General features: G+C 37.5%; 1 protein-coding gene across 1 annotated transcript; it reads right to left on the reverse strand.

Annotated features, from left to right (window-relative positions):
* Positions 1 to 524: 524 nt before the first annotated feature.
* LOC127434928 (dynein axonemal intermediate chain 7-like) lies at positions 525 to 15,635 on the reverse strand. Its single transcript, XM_051687980.1, has 16 exons — positions 15,342 to 15,635; positions 10,953 to 10,970; positions 10,746 to 10,827; positions 10,185 to 10,276; positions 9,637 to 9,741; positions 9,364 to 9,501; positions 9,065 to 9,199; positions 7,443 to 7,546; positions 6,935 to 7,226; positions 6,717 to 6,837; positions 2,748 to 2,911; positions 2,477 to 2,660; positions 2,018 to 2,232; positions 1,664 to 1,822; positions 931 to 1,044; positions 525 to 804 (listed from the first exon to the last, which is right to left on the reverse strand). The coding sequence occupies exons 1-16, from the start codon at positions 15,633 to 15,635 to the stop codon at positions 529 to 531; spliced, it is 2,493 nt and encodes an 830-aa protein (XP_051543940.1). The 3' UTR covers positions 525 to 528.
* Positions 15,636 to 17,851: the final 2,216 nt, after the last annotated feature.

The raw sequence follows: 17,851 nt of genomic DNA on the forward strand, positions 1-17,851 counted from the left end.
TAGGCTTTTTCTTCTTTAAGCAAAATGTAATTTCTAATTTCTTTTGATTTTTGGGGTGAAATATTACCCAGGCTGCTTCTTGGACAGATTCACCCATTTAGAATCTCTGAAAAAAATGTATAAACATTTGCATGATGAAACTGATTATTGTTCTAAATGTTTTTTGTTGTTGTTGTTGTTTTTTTTTTAAGTAAATTCATATTGATTGCATTTGTTATACATTTTAATGCTGAAGACTGCAATAAACAATCATCCAAGATTTATCATTTTGCTCCACTTGCTGATCATATGGGTCAGTATACAGGGTCTTAATTCAGGTATAACAGATCTCACTTATTTAACTTATTTAATAAATGCTTTATTTAATGACTTGTCATATTTTTATAATTTTTTTCAGTTACTCAGCATATAATTGAGGTGTTTAACTATCACCATATCAGAACAGGTATCCAGAGATGTTTTAGATGTATGATGCGTTCATATGTGTGATACTGTATGTGTGTCTCTGGGTGTGTGTAGTGTCTCTGCTCAGGAGTATGTGAGCACACGTGTGGCACACAGGAGCCTCTGTACGGTGTCTGTGTAGAGACAGTGAGACTGGTGGACTCTGTCTTGGCCCTCGCTGCTCATGTCCTGCCTGAGCAAGTGCACAAAGGTGGAGTGGAACTCCGTGCCCTCAGCCAGCTCCGGGGAGAAGCTGTCATCATGCTCCTTCACTAACAGAAGCTGATTCCTCTGAGCACCCAGCAGGTACAGAGACCATGCCTCCTCAGCCACAGGCCCCACCTCCAGCTGTTCACATGCCTGCAAGAGAGGAGGGTTAAAGGTCTGAAGTACAAACAAAAAACATGGCCAATGTTTTAAATAGGATTATTACATGTAGGTATAATACACTTAGTTCGTATATAGGGGTGCATTCAGGGAACATACCTGAAGTACGAGGTGTTCTTGGCCACACTGTGAGTTCCAGCGGCTCCAGGAAAAAGCAACAGCTGAGGACATGAGAGCCATTTGTTCATACACCGTGTGCTCTATTAATGGGTCCTAGAGATGGAGAAAAATGTATAGATATGCTAAAAGTAATGTCATCATCAAATATAGGGCAGTGGTGGCTCAGCAGTTAAGGCTCTGGGTTACTGATCAGAAGGTTGGGGGTTCAAGCCCCAGCACTGCCAAGATGCCACTGTTGGGCCCTTGAGCAAGGCCCTTGACCCTATCTGCTCCAGGGGTGCCATATCATGGCTGACCCTGCACTCTGACCCCAGCTTAGCTGGGATATGTGAAAAAAAGAATTTCACTGTATGTGCAAAATGTATAATGTGTGATATAATTATAATACATTTTTAAAATATAAATTCTATTAGTAACACTATTTTATAGTGTCCTTGTTACACATATTACATGTACTGCCTATAGTAATAGCAGTCAATTATGCATAATTACAAGCAACTAACCCTAAACCAAACCCTAAACCTACAGTAAGTACATGTTGTTAATTAGTAATTACTAGTGTAATTACACTGTAACAAGGACACTAAAATAAAGTGTAACCATTCTATTTTACCATGCATCAGTGAATGTCCTCTACTTTTTTTAGTTGCATAAGGCAATAGCTCAAAATGTGGCCCTGGTTGTTATAAACTCACTTAACCCACAACATTACCTTTGAGTTGATGCTGACATATTTGTCTGAATATTCATTCACAAAAACATTGATCCCAGCTCTCATCATAGCCTTCTGCAGCATTTGGGGGCTCATCCATTTCCCATGTAGTTGATCCAGTTCCTTTGCCGCCTCCATGTGGAGCATACACAGCTTACCCTATGAGAGAAACAGCTATATGTCTCAATACTTAAGACTATTCATGGAAGGCAACACATTTTACAGTCCCCTATTTTACGGTGAACTTTATATGTGATGAAAACGACATAACACAAAAGGCCTGGATTTAAGGGATGCTATTGGTATTAAGTACATTTAAATGTATCTTTTATCATCAGAGAGGGCCTCTCTTGCCTTAATGGTGATGCTGACTTCAGTAAGAGCTCCAGTGATTGTGAACAAAGCAAAGTCTTGGCCCAGAGGCCTCAGCTCCCATGACTGAAAAGGCATATTAGCGTAGGAGTCCTGCAGTAATGTGAAGGCATAAAATGCATTCATCTGAAAGGAGAGGCTGCGGGCCTCCGCATCATAAGTTGTCTCAGACATGCAGTCTGTCCTCCAGTGCTGACCTGCAGCAAACCGGTGACCAGACATTGATTTTAGCAGTGCTTTAAACAGGACATGAAAGACTCGCCTCACAGTCAAGATACCCATTTAATAATAACAAGAATGTAGTAGGTGGGATGCTTTATAGCAGTTAATTTATAATAGAGAAAGTATGATATTTCTATTTCTTTAAAAGACTATATAGCAAATCAAACTTTATTATTATTATTAGAGCAATGTAGCACATTAATGGTGTGAATTGGTCACCCATAGGATCCCAGCGTGCCACTAGAGGATCCTCCAGGAACATTACTGAGTCAGGCAGATCTACAGTGACCCCTACAGGCAGGGATGCAACACTACCGTTTTCATCAAGCCTTATTGAGGTATAGCTCTGAACACAAGACTGCTCTGTAGGATAGGGGAAAACCTGGAGACCTGTCTCTAATAACTAGAAACACAAAAACAGATTAAGATTAATGCATGCTTTTCTCATTTATGTCTTTAGACCTCTTCATAATTACGACTAAAGACATGCCTGTGTCATTTCCCAGCCCTTCACTATGTGAGACTGTGGTGGTAGATGGAACACATCAAAGTAAAACACTCCACCCAGGGGTGTGTACTGCTGCAGGTCCACAATATGCACATCAGTGTTGTCAATGATAGGTTCAGATGATGATGAGGTGGAGCTATTTTGATCTAGAGAATCAAATAATCAAATATTAAATTCTAGAGAATTTAATAAAACAATAAGTCATTAGAAGTTATTTGTTACCGTGACTTTCAAGTGAGTGTTGTAAGCCAAGGCACAATTCTTACTGGACTATACTATCACATACAGCAACATGGAAAAATAGACCAACATTTCACAATTAAATTCCTCAATAATAATAATAACAAATTTTTCCAACGTAATATAGTACATTAGACTAAATGTAGGTGATATTGTAGATATACAGTAGACTTGGTGCATTGATTTACAATTTAATGTGTTGTCCGGCTATTTTTCAACGGCTTCAAAAGTGGCTCGTCCAACTGGATTTTAGAGCTGGAACTATCCGTTTTAATGTGTATATTGTGTTGAGGCATTCTACAAATGTTCCCTAATGATCATAACTAATTAAAACATGCCGTCTCCTACAAAGGAAATGATACTGAACTGCAAACTGATATTTTATTACCACGTTTTTCCTGGCATTAAGATGCGTTTTCTAACTTTTTTTTGCTTCATCTATGGAGCCAGAATAATCTCAAAAAGCACAATTCACATTCACAAAATCCGATTCATAAATCCAAAATACAATTCATGAATATACAAGGGCACAAAAATTTCCTCCAATTGCCCACACAAATACTTCTCACTTACAATCAATTCAAATACGTTATTTATCAAGTTCTTGAATTAGTTTGCATCAAAACATTTATGAATGTTGACAGATTTATTTATGGATCATTGAATCTGCATTTGTAAATTGTCACGTGTGTGGATCACTTTGGATTTGCTTGTGTTTTTTTATTTTTTTTATCCTCTTTAGCCAATCACATTGAACTTTTAATCCACCAATCATAACATGCCTTGCTGAACTTTGGTGGATATAATTTCCCCTTTACCATAGTTAATCATTCATTCAACAGGGAGAAATATCTGATAGATTTGGCTATTTTAACAACGAAAAACATGACGAAAAGCGGTTGTGTATTTTTTTGCACTTCAGACAAAGCCAAAAAACTCAGAACTGATTTTTTGTCACCTTTCAACCTAAAAAATAGAAGCCTAAAGAAGAGCGCTGTGGCTTCTAGCTGTAGTCATACAGTTCAGTAGTCTCAGTACAGAAGTTTACATTTACGATTTTCAAGTTAATGTTCTGTTACTTGATTGGGATCTACAACATTTAACTGCTTTATTTACATCAATGCGTTTATTTATATCTTTTAATATGATCATTTAAAGTGTCATTATATTTTGAAAAATATTTAAGAGGTGAAACCTGCGATATGGCTGATGCGATTTCAGTAGAATACCTTTAAACTATTTTCATTTGAAAATTTACAGCCTCAGCAGACAATGCAAGAAGGCTTAAACTTTGGCAAGGTTAAAATAGTACACATACAATAAAACTATAAACAAAGAAGGGTGATGCAATAATCATGGGGATGAAATAAATTTTATTAAGAAATATGCAGTAATATGCAATGTAATAACAATTAATTCTACAAAAATAAGCAGTTTTCATAATTGTTTCTTCTTAATAAGTACTTTGTGTGGCAGTAAAGACAGTGCTAATGGTGATGAGTATACATTCATAACCAGTATGTGTACCTAAACATTTTTACAGCAACTTTACCTCATTAATTAAACACACCAAACTGAACATTAAGGTTTGATTGATTAAAGTATAAAACTAATATAAGCAGCACTCCACTCCGATCATGTCAAGTTCTGTCTTGTTCTCTGGTGTTAACTCATCATTATGTCTCTGCTGGAACTGCTGTTGTGATGATATGATTGATTTATTCTTGAATCCGCTCTGATGTTTCTCAAACACACTGAACCACGTATCCAGCATTTGGTCGATTGCAGCCACAGTGCTGTTCTTTAGGCTTCTATTTTTTAGATTGAAAGGCAACAAAAATCAGTTTGTTTTTTTTGGCTTTGTCTGAAGTGCAAAAAGCCTACACAACCACTTTTTGTCATGTTTTTCGTTGTTAAAACAGCCAAATCTATTGGATATTTCTCCCGGTTGTTCTCATAGGAATGAGTAACTATGGTAAAGGGGAAACTATATCCACCAGAGTTCAGCAAGGCATGTTATGATTGGTGGATGAAAAGCTCAATGTGATTGGCTAAAGAGGACTTCCTAAAAAAAAAAGCAATTTGTGAATGGAAACCTGGCAGGAAAGTCTAAAAAAAGCCACACACATATCCAAAGCGATCCACACACACGTGACGATTTGCAAATACAGATTCAATGATCCATAAATAAATGTATCAACATTAACAAATGTTTTGATGTAAATTAATGCAAGAACTTGATAAATATGTATTTGTAAAAATATTTTGAATTGATTTAAGTGAGAAGTATTTATGTGGGCAATTGGGGAAATTTTTGTGCCCTCACTTGTATATTTATGAATTGTATTTTGGATTTATGAATCAGATTTTGTGAATGTGTAATTGTATTTTGTAAATATATTCTTTTTGAGATCATTCTGGCTCCATATTCATTATCATGCAGTAGTACACTGATGTAGTGACTGATGTATATCTTCATGACATCAAAGATCCTCCCCTTGCAATATGAACACAAGACGCATGTGAACATTTGAGACGCATGTGAATACCAGGTGTAAATGGCGATGTGTCTCACCTGACCACTTGTGATTGGGTCACCTGAGACACATCTTAATGAATATTCTGGGTTCAATACAAGTCAAGCTTGATCAACAGCATTATTATTATTATTTTTTATTTTTCTCCCCTTTTTCTCCCCAATTTGGAATGCCCAATTCTCAATGCGCTCTAAGTGCTCGTGGTGGAGTAGTGACTTGCCTCAATCCAGGTGGCGGAGGACGAATCTCAGTTGCCTCCACATCTGAGACCATCAACCCACGCATCTTATCACGTGACTTGTTGAGCTCGTTACCGCGGAGACATAGCGTGTGTGGAGGCTTCACCCCATCCATCGCGGCATCCACGCGCAACTCACCACGTGCCCCACTGAGAGAAAACCACGTTATAGCGACCACGAGGAGGTTACCCCATGTGAATCTACCCTCCCTAGCAACCGGGCCAAATTTGTTGCTTAGGAGACCTGGCTGGAGTCACTCAGCACGGCCTGGGATTCGAACTCACGAACTCCAGAGGTGGTTTTCAGCATCTTTACTCGCTGAGCGAGGGCCCCCAATCAACAGCATATTTAGCATAATATTGATTACCACAAAAATGTATTTTGGCTCGCTCCTACATTTCTTTTACAGTGATACAGTGAGTCACTTACAATGGAAGTGAATGGGGCCAATTTTTGGAGGGTTTAAAGGCTGAAATCTGAAGCTTATAATTTTATAAAAGCACTTAAACCTTGTGTAGTATTTAAGCTGTAAAGTTGTTTAAATTGTGTTTTTTACAGTCGTTTTAGATTTTATGGCGTAACGTCATTATGGCAACGAAGTTGGCGATAACTTTACACAGAAACAGTTAGTAAGCGATTTTATCACACAAATCATGTTAACACGTCTTGTGTCAATACTTTTGAAATAGTGAGTATTCACTTCCACTGTAAATGCCTCACTGTAACCCATATTTTTTAAAGAAAAGGAGGGACAAGTCGAAATTAATTTTTGTGGTAATCAACATTATGCCACGAATGCTGTCGATTGAGCTTAACTTGTACTGAACCCGGAATATTCCTTTAATACCAGGTGTAAATGGGGTCTATGTGGTAAACGCTCAACCTTGACCTAATAGGAATAAGATGAGGAAGATGAAGAAAAGGAATAACCCAACCAGCTTCTACTCCTGAGGTGACTCTATCCATGGTGGTCTCCATCTGACATTCTCCTTCTTCTAACTGCTTGATAGAAGAACTCTTCTTTCCCTCCTTAAGTGAGATCACACTTACTGCGCTCTGACACACAGACACGCACACACATATTGATATATAATTACTGCAAAAGAACGCACTAGAATACATTCAAATGTGCGATCAAACCTATAGTCATCACCTTCCTGCCCTCTGATCTGACCGAACGAGTCTCCTCTTCCACCTGCTTTGGGATTTCTGTTTCATCATCCTCTCCCTCCATCTTCCCATCCTGCACTGCTGCAGGGCTCTCAGACGGGGGAATGACAGCGCCTCCCAACATGGACCTCTTTCTCTGGATCTGCGCTCGCTCGCTGTGGTGGGACAGGTGGTCATAACGTGTGTGGAGGATACGAACAGCAATGTCACATACAGCCAGCGGTTTGGGCAGCTCAAAGCCCAATCCCAAATCCTGGAACCGGAAACCTTTGAACCTGCAGTGCACATGAAACATGGATAGAAGAGTATTTCTCTTATTATCTTACATTGTAAAACCAGGAGGTTATGCAACCCAACACCAGAGAAATTCAATTCTGTGTTCGAAGCATAACTGAACTATTGACAGTGTAAGAATAAACCAATAGAGATTATTCCTAGCAGACAGTGCTGCATCAATAAAGAAATCAATTAAGACATGAAATTTGACCAACCTGGGGTTTTTGTTGAGGTTTGCCCACAGACAAAGAGTGACATTTTCATCTTTGACTACAGTCTGCATGTTGCCGGTCTCAATGTCAGAATGAGAATTTGCATGCTGGATGGAAGGCAAAAACCACAGAGATTACATCCGATCTGTGTTAAAATAGAGGTAAGCTGCATACAGGATCCAAAATTTACTTTTTGCTTCACCAGCTAATGGTTAGATGTTTTAGTTTGTAGGCAGTTTGTATGTCTTTGATGTAAATCATGAAAGCCACTTACAGGGTCAGATTTTAATTTTTGCGATTCGATTTAAAGGGGTTATGTCATGAGGAATCAAATTCTCCTTGATATTTTGACATTTAAGAGATCATTTTACTATAAAAACAGTGTGAATTTCAGAACTTGTAAAACGTAATCCCCAATGCAATAAAAGCATTTATTGAAACCAACATGCAAAAATGCCTCGTTTTCTACTTTCACGACTTCCCTACATCACTAGGGAGCCTATTAACGCCTAATGTACATCATCGCACCCTTGATCCCGCCCACTGGTGCTCTGTTCGTACTCAGAGAGAGAGAGAGCAGGACAAACAGGCCTAATGGCCTTCTAACGGTTCTTAAACACCAAAAGGGGACCCATCTGGACTATTTTAAATAATGTTTGTATATAAACATGCATTAGACAGATGTCTTTGACTGTTGTCATATCTCGTGCCGCTTTTAAAATATGCGGTTCAAGTTACAACTCTGAAAAGGAGACCTCATTCTGTTTCATTCAGCTGAGCTCTTCTTGCTGTTTTGAGCACAAACGCATCTTGGATGCCTTCTTGTGTCCATCTGCGCTAGTTTTAATTGTTGGTGTATGTAAACATACACTAGATGGACGTCTTTGACCATTTTTATGTGTTTCCGGCGATGTGCGCCTCAGTGCAGGATAATACTTTATGTGGGCGCATCTTGTTTCACAAGGCTTTGGACTATGTATGTGCGTTTTTTTGGCTTATATCAGCGTGGATTGCTTGTGAACCAGTAATAATAAAATTCAAGCATTGAATTCAAAGGAACTGTTATTGAAGGATGGGGCAGTTAAAACACTATTGGACCCGATCGCAAAACCATAAGTAAACCGTTTCATTCATGAATTTTTCATTTGTCATGACTGTTTTATAGTTTGTGGTGTTGCTGTGCTTGAGTGAATAGTTTAATATATTCTGATGCAATGTGTTGGATGTGCGTTATGTGTAAACCCAGAAATTTAGTTTTATAATGTTGTGGAGCTTTTTCATTCTCTTCTGATTGAGTTTCAAACTTGGCTGTATTCGAGGGGCAGCACAATGTTAACATTCATAACAGTAAGCATTTACGCTGAAGTTTAAAGGAGGCGCTTAGGCCAAAACCAAGCGTTTCGGACAGAGGGCCAGAGACAGGGTGGAAAATTGTCATTTATTACTAAATTATTCCATTTTGGTGCAAAAAACAAAACAAACTACTAACATTATCATTGGACCTCAGAGAAGATAATACAATTATAAAAACATACTATGTCATGACCCCTTTAAAGCATGTACATTTTGGACACTGGCTGCACAGGAAGGGTCTCTGGGTCTCTATGAGACAGCAGAACTCTCACCTTTAGAAGTTCCTCAGTGGCTAGGTTGAGTTTCCAATGAATGAGACTCTGTAGTGACAGCAGTGTTTCTCGATACTGCAGCGCAACACAAGGCTCTGGACCATCGTTCATAAGAAAGTCCAGTTCATCTGTCAGCTGTTCAGAAGAAATCAATAACTGTTGTTTTGTCAATAAGTATCTCATCACTTTCAAAGAGAACACCACTCCCTTATAATTTTCACAAAGGATCATCTCACTAATCAATTATTGACTAAGATGAACCACAAGAAACCATCACATATCCAGAGTGCTGGTCTCACCTGAAGAGCCAAAGCACAGCTCTCCAAAATCCGCTGAATCTGGGTTTCTGAGTCCTCTCTCCACAAAGTGATGAATGCATTGATTTCTTGCTGCACAGATGGGTCTGGACTGCCGTCACAACGCATATAACGATTCCACTGTCAAGATCAGAGACTAATTTAATATCCAGTCTTTCAGGTCCTCAATATTAACACAACAAATATTAATCTCATAATTTGTTATTTTACAGAGGTGTCTACTGATGGTTTCAGACTGCTACATGAGTCTTGTACCTTAGCTTTCTCCCTACACTCAGCTTCCCACTTGAAGACTGCTGTTTGATTCTCATCTAGAATAAGCCGCAGTTCATTCAACTCATCCTCCCTGCGCTCTCTGTCCTGTGACACAGACATTGACAGGCATCAATCAGTCATCACACTCGAACTTGCCACACACAATTCATCAGTACAAGCAGCTCAATTTGCACTTCTGCTGCTCATATGCTTAAAGGGATAGTTCACTCAGAAATGAAATTCTCTCATAAGTTACAGACCCTAATGTTTCTTTCTTCTGTGGAACACAAAAGGAGGTGTTAAGCAGAATGTTAGCTGACTAACTATTGACTTTCATTGTGTAAAACAAAAAAATGCAATGAAAGTAAATGGTGACTGAGGCTAATATTCTGCCTAACATCTCGTTTTATGTTCTATGAAAGAAAGTCATATAGGTTTGAAATGACAAGAGGGTGGGTAAATGATGACACAATTTTCCTTTTTTGGTGAACTATTCCTTTCAAAATCAAATACAACCGAACTGATCCAAAAGCGAACATTCAGCAGACCTTTAACTCAAGTCGATGTTGTTTTTCTTGCTCTCTTTGCTCTCTCTCCAGCCTTTCATTCTCCTCACGCTCAGCAATTAGGTGTGCCTCCTCTGCACAGGACAAAACACTATTTGCAGACTTATTACCAATTAAACAATGGGTTGCTTAATCAATGTAATAAACTTGAATAAGTCACTGAATTCGAAAGCTTACTTTTCTGTAGGAACACAAAAGGAGATGTTAGGCAGAATGACAACCACAGACACCATTCACTTTTATTGTATGGATAAAGATGCAAAGTGAAAGGTGAACAAGGCAGTCATCTCCTTTTATCTCTATCTATGTTCCACAGAAGAAAGACAGTCATACAAGTTTGGAACAGCATGAGGGTGAGTAAATAACACAAAGTTACATTTTTGGGTGAACCTTTAAAGCTTTACATCTGTTGGAGTAGTTGGAAATTATGACTGACACTATGCTAAATCTCATTAGTTGTAGTGTTACTCATTTGTAAGTTTGGATAAAATAATCTACTAAATGAAATAAGTGAATAATAACAGAATTGTCTTGTGCAGGTACCTTCCTCTTTCAGTCTTTGTTCATCTGCCTCTCTCTGCACTTTCTCCCTCTCAGCTTTGCCCCCTCCTTTCTTTTTTGCAGACTGGATTCAAAATGCAGATCATTTATAATATGAAAGATGAATATTGTTTTATTTTTTTTATGAATATAATAATAATAATAATAAATTTAAAGCTGTGAATTTCAAACCTCTATGCATTATCATACCTTTCTTTCCTTAGGTGGCTATTAAAAACAGACATGAAAAAGAGAAAAGATTAAAGAAACAAGCTCAATGGTCAATAATAAATCAGATAAACACTGAACATGGGTGGCTGACATTCTGTGGTGTGACGCTGTACTCCATCTAAAAATATTTAAGACTACATTTCAGAAATTATAATTATATCCTTGGAGCTTTTATGACCTCATATTAATTGGGAGACTACATTTAATTTTTGTACTTTTAAAAATTAATTTGTCACACTGCAGGATCCTTTTAAAATTAACTAGTGAAGGTAAAAGTTTCTTAAAATCTACAAACAAACAAAAGAGTTAAAGGTGGCCAAAAACGTACTTTCCCTTATATATTCATGCATATTTTTAACCTTGATGTTGATCTAAAAACAAAAAAACAACAACAAAAAAATCATTCAATAGACATGTTATGCGTGAAGTACCCCCATATAGCTCCAGTATATCCAAAGATTGTTTAACGTGACATTTTAGCTCGACACTGATGCATTTTCGACATTTATACTTCACTAAATATGGAACCATCTAAAGACTGGCTAATATATTTAAGAAACGTGCACTTATGTAAGTTATTTCACTAACATTAGTATTTTTTTGTCCTTTGAAACATTCGCGAAACTTCACTCACCATGTTCACGAGCTCTCTGGCGTCCTGTCACCATAGCAACGGAACCGCGCATGTGCACGAGTGCTCGCAAGATTCAACACTAAACACCCCAACAAGCAAAGAAAAACCAGTCCATGCGCCGTCTTGATGCAGTAGTTGAGTGTTTATCTTGTGAAACCGTAAGCTTGTATAAAAGCATGATAATACTGCCCTCCTGTGATCACTTATAATAGCAACAACAACGCTTAGAGGATTGCAATGGCGTCTTTTAACACAAGATGGAGCCAAAGATGAGCTATGTTTGCAGCTGTGTATTAAACTGCCAATCGTCTACAAAGGTAAACAAACTTGCCCACTTTAAAAAAAAAATTTTATATTATTATTTATTTTTATTTTTATTTATTTTTACTGCATTTAGGGTGCTACATTTTGGTTGCATAATACTTTTTTATTTTTATTTTTATTTTTAATTTTTTTAATTTTTTTTACGCTTAGCCAAGCTAACACTATTTCAAACTTTTTCTGTTACCCTCATCCCAAACCAAACTGAAAAATGTTGTGATTATACTCTGGATTGATTGTACTCTGGATTGTACAGTGAAAGCATATTGAAACATGAATAAAACATTTATCTAACGTGGTAAAAAATAAAAATAAATAAATAAATAATAATAATAATAATAAATCTGATTGTTTAATCTATTTAGTGCCCATTATTTTCAAGTAGAGTAGTTAATTTCCTGTCTGATAATTAAGTTTTAAAGCTTATTATTTTAAAGATCTGTCTGTCTGTCTCTTTCTCCCATCCATCCATACATACATCCATCAAATTCAAATGCAAATTCAAATTACCTTTATTGGCATGACTGCATGCAATGTACAATGTTGCCAAAGTGTTCTGTAATAGTAATAATAAAAATAAATAATTAATTAAAAAAAAAAGTAAAAATGTAAAGAAAAGTAACTACAGAGTGCAATGAGTACCAGTAAGTGTAAAGTGTGTGTTTGTAATGCTCTCATATATACTGCACACAGTGAGGAAGAGTGGTTCATCCTCTATGACTCCTTGAGTGCAGTGTGAACACAGTCTGTTCTCTCTGGGTCTCCAGTCTCTACCGCCAGACTGTGCTCACTCACACAATACTTTGTAAGGAGCTTCCTGTGATGGTAGTCTTTAACTTTTTCAGATATGATGCCAGTTTATATTCTGTCTTAATTTTTTATTCTTCTAGGTTTGTGTTATACATTTATTTTTGCCTGCCTGAATTGAATTGATACATTCAGTTTTGAAAAATCACTTTTGACTTGTCCATGTTGATTGGTAATGCCCAATTACTGCAGTAATTTTCTAGAACTGAGAGGCTCTTCAGTAGGTGAGAGCGGCAGCAGGTCGTCTACGTACAGAACACATTTAATTTCTCTGCCCTCTAGTGTGAGTCAAGGGCTACATGAATTTTGAAGTATTGTGGCTAATTCATTGATATAAATATTAAATAAAGTTGGGCTTAGGCTGCAGCCTTATTCTGGCTGAAATAATCAGTTCGTCTGTTGTTTATTTTAATGCAGCATTTGTTGTTTTTGAACATTTCCTTTATTAAATCATAAACCATTCCTCCTAATCCACTCTGATCAGTTTTATTCTGAATCATGCCAAACTGAATCAAAGGCCTTTTTTTGTTAAATCAATAAAGCAGCCAAATATTTTTCCTTGTTTTGTTTGGTGGACATGTTTGTGTATAAGTGTGTTCAGTGTGTAGATGTGATCAGTTGTTCTCTGTTTTGGCATGAATCCAATGACCATGTAGTTGTTGGGTTAAATTTGTCACCTTGTTTGAAGATTGGAGTGATTTGATTTTCTTTCCAATTCTCAGGAAAATGTCCTGATTTTAAGAGCAAATTGAATAATTTGAGAATGGCCTCGTTCAGTTTGGGGCTGCCATGTTTCAACATCTCATTGCATATTCCATCTGAGCTGTTAGATTTGTATTTTTATTTTGAGGGATTTGATTTTTTTCGCTGAGTTCCTAAAGTGATGTGGGGTTGTCAAAATGATTTAATTGACCCTTTATTGTGTATTCCAGATTATATAGTTGGGAATTCAGAATTTTTTGGGTGGGGTTTTGTTTATTTTGTGTATAAAGGTTTCCTAAATGTTCTGTCCAGGTGTTTGGGTCACAGATGGGAATTTGTTCTTCCTTTTTGGACTTATTTAAATTGTTCCATAATTCCCAGAACAAATTTTAATTAACTGCTTCTTCTATTTTGTTGAGCTTTGTTGTCATATTGTTGGCTCTTTTGCTTTTTAGCAGTGGCTTGTACTTTTTTTTCCCCTCCCCTTTTCTCCTCAATTTGGAATGCCCAATTCCCAATGCGCTTTAAGTCCTCGTGGTGGCATAGTGACTCGCCTCTATCTGGGTGGAGGAGGATGAATCTCAGTTTAAAAAAAATAAATAAATCTTAGTCAGTTGTTTTGTTTCCAAATTAAAGCTTTTCTCATCTTTTCCAAATGTGGATAGGAGAAACGGATCAATCATGTTCTCAGCATAAATGCTGTGGAGTTCAGCTTCATACTGGGCTGGACTGTCTTTTCTCCAGAAGAATCTGGTTGGGAGGAGATATAGTTTAGACTTCTATTTGAAGATGGTAGAAGATTGACTGACTTGTTCAGACTAATGACAATGTCACAGTGGTCTGAGAGATGTAGTTGTGGAATCACTGTGAAGTAATTGTTCTTGTTTTGATCTAGATTTGTGATGGTGTAGTCCACTGTGCTACTACCTAAAGAAGAGCGGTAGGTAAATCGATCCTTTGTTCTGCCGTTCACTATGTAGAGACCTAGGCTTTTACAGAGCTGCAGAACTTGTTTTCCATTTTTGTTTATTGTGTTGTCATAGTTCTGACGTGGTTTAGTGGAACGCTTATTTTGATTTAGATTTGTATTATTAATAATATACTTATCTCCAACTGAACTAATATAATCCAGTTCTTTTCCCAGTTCTTGCATTCATATCCCCCATTATCAGGACTGAGCTAACAGACTGAAACTGAATGATCTTAGATTGTAATGTGTTAAAGATCTCCTCTTTATAATAGGTTGACTCATGTGGAGGGATGTAGGTGGCACACAGGTAAGTATCCTCATCTGTACAAATGAGTTCCTTTTTCATTTTAATCCAAATATGTGTTCTTCCTTTTTAACATTACATTTTTAACTGAATGTAATGGAAAAGATGTTCTTTAAACCAAACAATAATTCCTCCTGAATCTCTTCCATTTTTAACATAAGGGTGTTTCACTGATGGTATATGTAATTCTCTGCAGTTTTAAGGAGTGTAGATTTTAGACTCTAATCACGCCATGTCTTAAGTAAACTATATGCAATATTTACAAAATCAGTGTTCTTGCTTTTTTTCTCCAAAAGCAGCAGAAAACATTCCCTGAATGTTGTAGCTGGTGATTCTAAGTGATGACATTGTGATTTTTACCAGAAATAAGAATGTATGATTCCTGACCAAATCATGTTATGAAATATACTAAATTAAATGAAGTACCTTAGAATATCAACTGTATAACAAAAAAAAAAAAAAAAAAAAAAAAATATATATATATATATATATATATATATATATATATATATATATATATATATATATATATATATATATATATATAGTATGTAAAATGAATATGCTTAAATTAAGATCTTGCTAATCAACTTGTTCATGAGTGATATTCTGATGATTTGCTATATGTACATTCAGCATGAGTGCACACACATCAGCTATCTCTGCATTAATGGCATTGATGATGTTTTGTGGAACGTCTCTGTGAGGCAGCAGTGTAGAGATTATGACTTTGGCACTGGGGTAGATTCCTCTTGCTGATTTCACCACGTTGATTAGAAATTTGGTGACATCCACTCTCCTGGTGCTGAGGTAGTTTTTCCCAGTGTGCAGTATAATGTGTGATGGTGTTCCCAAAATGTCCTCTCTCAGCAGCTTCAAAGAAGAGTGAGAGGTGGGACACCAGAGTTTCCTTACAGTTCTCATGGGGAACAGTCATCTCTGGTCCAGGTGGTTGCTGTTAGATTCACAGAGGATGATGATGTTGTGTTGTCTCTTCTGTTCTCTGTTGCTGCTGACAGATGTTGTTGTGGTCTGTGGATATCTCTGTCTGGTGCTGATGTCTTTCTTCTTGGTGTTCTGTGAAGTTTGATAAACCTGAGAAATCTGCGGGGTTACAGGGGGTGGGATGGTGTGTATTGATGTACTGCTGGTGTTGCATTGTTTTTCTGATGTAGGAGTTGTTGAGGCGTTGAGTGTTTCTGTGCTGGTGCACTGTTGCTGTTGTTCTGTGGTTGTGATGTGTTCAGTGTTTGTATGTAGCTGTTGTCTCATCTCCTCCAGTTGTTTCTCTGGCATATTACTGTGTTGATCTACTTGACCAGCTCCTCTCTCACCATCCTCAGCTCCTCTCGCAGCTCCTGGTTGTTCTCCTCCAGATCTCTGACAGCAGAGCAGAGTTGTTGAGGTTGTTGTGTGCTGAGGTGGCTGGTCTGGTTTTGGAGCTGGCAGAGGTTGTTGGTAGTTTCCTCTTAAAACAGGAAGTAGTCCTGCTCCAGCTCAGTGATGTTATCTCTCAAGGCCTTGATCTTTGGAGATGCAGGAAAGACAGGGTGTCTGTGTGCTACAAGGGGTGCTCGAGCTGATTGCTCCGTTTGTGACTTTTGTGGAGCACGACTCTATACTGCTCTTCACCTCAGGATCTTTCTTTATCTTCTGAACCTCCATTTTAAAGTTCATGAAATTCTTCTGGAATTCATCAAGGCTGGGTTCTGACCCCTGGACCATGACTGTACCATTGTGATACAAGTTTACAGTCAGCTTTATCTCTTTCTCACCTTCCAGAGTGATTTGTCTACCTTTACTGATGCCACCTTTTCTGCTGCAGTTCATGGCAGTTATGAGAATGCTGTGCCAGGCTGATGGCTGATCAGTGAAGAAGAGCAGGTTACACTGGACTCTGTTGGGTTCTGGTCCATTGAAGTCAGACAGAATCTCTGGGTTCTCTCTCAGGATCATCTCTTTCATCATCTTCTTTGTTTGATTTAACTTCTGCTGGATATATTATCTCCAGCTCCTCTTCATTTTTGAGAAATACTACTGCCTTAGGCAGTCCCAAGCTGTGATCAACAGTTTTAACTGCCATGGAATGTTAGCTTGGCTAGCAGTTAGCTTGATGATTAGGTTATATGTAATTTTTGAAAAATATTCTGCCTCTTTTGATCTTAGTTCAGTTTACAATAATTGAAGGTGTGTTTGAGTCATAAAAGCATACATTCTCTAGCAAAAAGTAAGTTACAGCAGGAGCTGATATTTTTTGCTGCCAACTGCCATCGGAACTCTCTGTGTCTCTCTCTCTCTCTGCCTGCCTGCCTGTCTCAAATGTGATCTAACTTGAACAACTTACCTTTTTTCTAAAATAGATGTACCACAAACATCACCATTACCATTCTTCTAAATTCACTATAATAGCCAAGCAAAAAACATACAAAAGTCAAAGATCAATGTCATTGTTTAGAAGATATATACTATGACATTAGAATATATCACACACATGACTCTATGAAATAAATGCCGAATGTCTGTCCCCTTCAGTTTTTTGGCTGGTGGTTTTACATGAGACATTAATGGTCATTCAGTGTTTCACTGAAAAAGACTACAAATAATGAGGTCAGAGATTTAAAACTCACTAAATATTACCAAAAATATAAAATGTTTAAATCTGCTTAACAACATTAACTTACTATAGTCAAAGATGGCTTCTTTCTTTGCTCACATCTTGTTGAAATTAGATTGCCTGGCACCCTGTTGGGCTCATTAATATTAATCATGTTGTCTGCGACAAAATGTGGACTGTGACGTGAGCAATAACCAGTGGTATTAGCCCTTTTTAGTTAGTTCCGCCCAGTGCTTTCTGGGCATTTATAAATTGACAATAATTCAATTGGCCAACATTTTTGAGCAAACTGACAAGCAAACATAATTTTTCTTGCCCTGTAGAATCTACGCCGATCAGCCACAACATTAAAACCACCTGCCTAATATCGTGTAGGTCCCCCTTGTGCTGCCAAAACTGCTTTAACCCATTGAGGCAAGGACTACACAAGACCTCTGAAGGTGTCCTGTGGTATCTGGCACCAAGAAGTTAGCAGCAGATCCTTTAAGTCCTGTAAGTTGCGAGGTGGGGCCTTCATGGATCGAAC

Source organism: Myxocyprinus asiaticus, chromosome 45, assembly GCF_019703515.2.
Source record: "Myxocyprinus asiaticus isolate MX2 ecotype Aquarium Trade chromosome 45, UBuf_Myxa_2, whole genome shotgun sequence".
In the NCBI taxonomy this organism is placed as follows: Eukaryota; Metazoa; Chordata; class Actinopteri; order Cypriniformes; family Catostomidae; genus Myxocyprinus; species Myxocyprinus asiaticus.

Coding starts and splice junctions, on each gene's coding strand:
- LOC127434928 (XM_051687980.1), bottom strand. CDS start 15,635: ATGAGAACTGTAAGGAAACTCTGGTGTCCCACCTCTCACTCTTCTTTG. Junction 9,502..9,636: donor AGTGTAGGGAGAAAGCTAAG/GTACAAGACTCA, acceptor TGATCTTGACAG/TGGAATCGTTATATGCGTTG. Junction 2,233..2,476: donor GGCACGCTGGGATCCTATGG/GTGACCAATTCA, acceptor GGTTTGCTGCAG/GTCAGCACTGGAGGACAGAC.